The 5,186-nt window shown below is 46.6% G+C and overlaps 1 protein-coding gene across 2 annotated transcripts in view; it reads left to right on the plus strand.

The window, feature by feature from the left end:
- Positions 1–320: 320 nt before the first annotated feature.
- LOC107267653 (toll-like receptor 6) overlaps positions 321–5,186 on the plus strand; it is a 10,268-nt gene continuing 5,402 nt past the window's right edge. Inside the window, exons 1-2 of one of the 2 annotated variants that reach the window (XM_025084988.1) lie at positions 321–4,189; positions 4,323–4,567. In XM_025084988.1, the coding sequence (XP_024940756.1) occupies positions 1,057–4,189; positions 4,323–4,435 (3,246 nt within the window). In that variant the 5' untranslated portion in view covers positions 321–1,056 and the 3' untranslated portion in view covers positions 4,436–4,567. Of the gene's footprint in view, positions 4,688–5,186 lie in introns of those variants that run through there. The other variant, XM_015739625.2, reaches the window with a different exon arrangement.

The raw sequence follows: 5,186 nt of genomic DNA on the forward strand, positions 1-5,186 counted from the left end.
GCAGTCGCTATTAAGAAGATTCATTTTACTCGCTGTTTTTACCGATTCTTTCTTCTTGTGCAAGGGGAGGTGAGCACGGGAAGACGTGGTTTGTTTACATTGTGCGTGAGCGTAGACGCTTTTGAAAGGTGCAGTAGCGCTCCGACAAAGGCATGCCGCTTTTGTCCGGCAGCCACTTAAAAATGCTGCCCTATTTAAACCCTTTCAGATGTTCGCGGGGGTGATACTATAATGGTGGGGAGACTTCGGCTCTTTACGGCTCTATTCGCCTTTGTACGGTCCCAGTCGGGTGGTGGCATTCGGCGCTCGGCCAGCTTCGTTGTTTGTCGTGCGCTTGCCTGTACGGAACAGTTTGGATGCTGTGAGTTCAGTCCCACGACTCCATAAGATTCAGCATCAGTCTCGCTTTGGTTAGCGATCGGAGCGGTTCTCTTCGTGAGAGGTTAACGTCAGTGGATATTTGGTTTTTTTTTACTCTAGTCAGACACAGAGTGCGTAAAGTTGTTGGGACAATGATTGTGAATTTTGAATAGACTGGGACTGTCTTTTACAATAATAATTAATAAAAGGATATTTCGTCGTCAAATTTAATGAACTTTAATAAGTATTGAGTCACCCGTCTTCGATTGACGTCTAGACGTCTTCGATTTGAATTTCGTAATTATAAGGGTGATGCTAACGTGAGTTTAATGAATTTGCCAAAGAGAAGCGAGCCCGTTTGATTTAAAAGTGTGACGCAACTCACGAAAATTGTACGGTGATAATTGTCGACTTTCAGTCGCACTAGAAATTTTTTATAATCAGAAAAACCTGCACGCGAGTACGTGGTGCGGAATAGAGGTGTGAAGAGCAAAGAAGGAGAAGATAAAAGAAACGAGGAAAATTGGGCGCCAAGCGAAATGTAATTTTCACCGTGTAAAACATTTTCGCATTCCGCGCGGAGTGTCGGTACGTGCTACGAATATCAAAAGCCGACATGTTCGTGGTGGGTTGGCGACGAGGGATCGTCGCGGACTGAAAACTAGACTGAAGGTGTGCTGTGATGTTCACCGAAGAATGTTGAAAAAGAGAAAAATGGTCGTGATCGCCCTGGCCTGCTTATTCATACCAGTCTATCACGTACTGGCCGTAACATCAGCACCGCCACCGCAGCCGAGAGTGGAACTGCCCCAGCATTGCTCTTGGGATTCTAAACAAGACGGAGCCCTGACCTGTATATTCCGGTTCCTGGTGGGAGAGCCGCAGGATTCAAACGCCTCCCAGGTCCTTGGGGAACGCGTCACAGTCGTGAGTGTTCTATGCGAAGATCAGGAATTGGAACCTAGTGCTTTGAATCCCGAGGGATTTTCCCAGCTTACCAGATTACGAGCACTCAGTCTACTAGGATGCAAACTGTCCAGGTGGCCGGCAAGGACTCTGCAGGGACTTCGGGATTTGAGGAATTTTACAGTCAGGTCTTACAATAGGGATAGAACAAGATTTGGTCTTGAAATAGAAAAGGGTACATTTGACGCAACACCCTTGATCGAAAAAGTTGATTTGTCTACTAATAATATCTGGACCATTCCTGAATATTTGTTTTGCCCATTAACCAATCTCGTCAATCTCAACGTGTCCTGGAATATGATTAAGGATCCGACTGAACTAGGTTTCAGTGATGTTCCTGAAGAAATAACAACTCAAGAAGGGACACTAGCACCCTTTCCGTGCTCCTTGGACATTCAAATCCTCGATCTCTCCTGGAATCAGATCAGTGTGTTGCCAGCCTACGGGTTCTCGTCCTTGAAGCGATTGAGAGTACTGAATCTATCAGGAAATGTGATTTCAATGGTGGCCGATAAGGCAATTCACGCGCTGCGGTCTCTCGAGGTTTTTGATCTCTCAAGTAATAGAGTAGTTGCCCTACCGGCTGAACTCTTTCGCGACTCGAGCAAGTCCTTGAAGGAGTTACGATTAGAGAACAACTCCATTAGTGTCCTATCGCCAGGACTAGTGTCCGGCCTTAACCAGCTTGTCACGCTGGATCTCTCCAGGAATTTGCTGACCAGTGCTTGGCTGAATGCCGCCACGTTCGCCGGACTCATCAGACTAGTTCTTCTCGATCTATCTCACAACAGGATCGCCAGATTGGATACAGCACTTTTCAAGGATCTTTACACACTTCAGATATTGAATCTACAGTACAACGAATTGGAGACTATACCGGCAGATGCATTTTCACCAATGAGTAATCTTCATACTCTAGAGCTATCTCATAATAGACTTACCTATTTGGATGCATATTCTCTAAACGGACTTTTCGCCCTGTCACTGCTGGCTCTGGATTCCAATCTCCTCGAGGGAGTGCATCCTGACGCTTTTCGAAATTGTTCCAGCATGCTGGACCTCAATCTTTCCGAAAATGACCTTGACAGCGTGCCCGTGGCTCTGAAGGATATGAGGATGCTGCGAACAGTAGATTTGGGTGAGAACCGAATCAGAAGTTTGGAGGATCCAGGATTTCGGGGCATGTCGAGTCTCTATGGTCTTCGACTTATTGGGAACGAGTTGGTGAACATTACGAGAACCGCACTCGCCGAGTTGCCTGCACTTCAAATACTCAATCTTGCCAGGAACAAGATTGAGATGGTAGAGAGTGGAGCATTTTCGACGAATCACGCGCTACAGGCGATAAGGCTTGACGCCAATATGCTTCAGGATATCAGCGGCATCTTCGCCAGTGCACCTGGACTATTGTGGCTGAACGTGTCCGATAATCTTATCGATGATTTTCAGTATTATTATTTACCTGAAAAAATTCAATGGTTGGATATACATAAGAATTCCATAACGGATCTTGGTGTGGCTCCAAAAGTATTGCGTCTGCAGAGTTTGGATGTATCTTTTAACAGACTCACGCGTCTTCAGAATAAACTTATACCGGACTCTGTGGAATTACTCTTTGTTAACGATAATATGATACATACTGTGGAACCGCAAACATTTGTTGGTAAAGAAAATCTTACGAGAGTTGATCTCTATGCTAATCAGATAATTGGTATGGAGTTATCGGCTTTACAGTTATCTCAGGTACCTACCGATAAGGCACTACCGGAATTTTATATCGGAGGTAATCCATTTAGTTGCGACTGTACCATGGAGTGGCTGCAGAGGATTAACACACTAGCACTGAGGCAACATCCTAAAGTTATGGATTTGGCGTCGGTCTATTGTCGTTTACCTTACGATAGACATAGAGCATTTGCACCTTTGCTGGAGGCGAAGTCTTCGCAGTTTCTTTGTACTTACAAAGCTCATTGCTTCGCTCTGTGCCATTGCTGTGACTTTGACGCGTGCGATTGCGAGATGACGTGTCCGACAAATTGCACCTGTTACCACGACCAGTCCTGGTCAGCCAACGTGGTAGATTGCTCCCGAGCTGGATACACGAGTCTGCCTGGAAGACTGCCGATGGACGCTACCGAAGTATATCTCGACGGAAATGATTTCGGTGAACTGACTTCTCACGCCTTCATCGGCAGGAAGAATCTCGAAGTTCTTTACGCCAACGACAGCAACATTCTGGCTGTTCATAATCACACGTTCAGCGGGCTGCGGCGTCTCTCCGTATTGCATCTCGAGAATAACAAGATCTCCACGCTGAAGGGTTCCGAGTTCACGGCATTGGAAAGCCTGAAGGAACTCTACCTGCAGAACAACCTTCTAGTGTATATTGACAACGGGACTTTCCTCACTCTGAGGCGCCTTGAGGTTCTGCGTCTAGAGGGCAATCGACTGACTACCTTCGCGGTATGGCAACTTGCCCAGAATCCCTACCTAGTGGACATAGGCCTAGCCGCTAATCCATGGAGCTGCGAATGCTCCTACTTGGCCCGATTCCGCGAGTGGGTGTCCGTTCACCAGGCCAAGGTAGCGGACTTGGCCCGAATATCCTGTGCCCTGGGACCTCCTTTAAGCTTTTCCGGAAATGGCTCGTTAATAAATTGTGCAGCTCTTACCGGAGCTACTGCTGCCGTGGAAACTCGTCCACTTCAAGGTTACATACCGTTACTCCTTGCCACGGTAGCATTATTCTTCACTCTGGTCGGTCTCCTCTGTGGCGCCCTGCGACATCGCCGAGCTCTACGCGTATGGGCAGCAAGCCGTTGTGGTCTGAGGGCCTGCTACAAGACTGCCGCCTTTGAAGATCGTGAGAAGCCCTTTGACGCTTACATCAGTTACTCAGCCGTGGACGAGGGTTTCGTTTCGAGACTCCTGGTTCCTGGACTGGAATCCTCGTATCGTCTGTGTCTCCATTATCGTGATTTGGGCGCTGGTTCCAGTGTTGCTGACGCCGTGGCAGAGGCTGCCGACTCCTCGAGGCGCACCATCCTCGTCTTGTCCAGGAACTTCCTTCACGGCGAGTGGGCGCGTTTCGAGTTCAAAAGTGCTCTAAGGGATGCTCTTAGGGGTAAAGGTCGTGCGGTCATATTACTTCTGGTGGGTGGTGTGGGACCCAGGGATCTCGACGCGGACCTCAGGAAACGCGTGTCCTCGCATACTGTTCTTGTTTGGGGCGACAAGCTCTTCTGGCAGAAGCTCAGATACGCGATGCCTGATGCACCGCCTGTTCCTGTATTAGAAAGGCCACTGCCGCTGCCACCGCCGCCACCTCCACCGCAACATTTATGGGCGTAGAATTGTCCAGGTACATATACTATTATATCATTCCTAGAAAAATATCATGAGACAATTATTATCTTTAGACAAAACACATGTAACAGTCATAGTTACAGAAATGGGAATCTCGTTTCTACTATGATTTGTAATGTAAAGTTCTGGAACAAAGGTACAGTTGGACGATAACTGTATAAATTTTTATGATAATCAATCTCTGTGATATACGAGCTCGTTTTACTACATAGTAAGCATAGCTATAATGAACACTTTTAATAATTAATGATATATTGCCATGCTATACCGTTGAATTGATGGCGATTACCTACGTGCGAAAAGAGTCATTGAAGAATCGAGAGTTAAAAATATTTCACGTAATGGTGACTTGTAGCAATACAAAAAAAAAAGTAGAGGTAATAACGGGTATGCTATATTCGCGGCAACACCAAGGAAATGGCCATTGGTTGATTATAATTGTAAAAGGCGTAAATCATCGGTTTTCAGGGAGATGGACGTTTTTCGAGATTGGG

Source organism: Cephus cinctus, unplaced genomic scaffold (assembly GCF_000341935.2).
Source record: "Cephus cinctus unplaced genomic scaffold, Ccin1 Ccin1_scaffold0429, whole genome shotgun sequence".
Classification (NCBI taxonomy): domain Eukaryota; kingdom Metazoa; phylum Arthropoda; class Insecta; order Hymenoptera; family Cephidae; genus Cephus; species Cephus cinctus.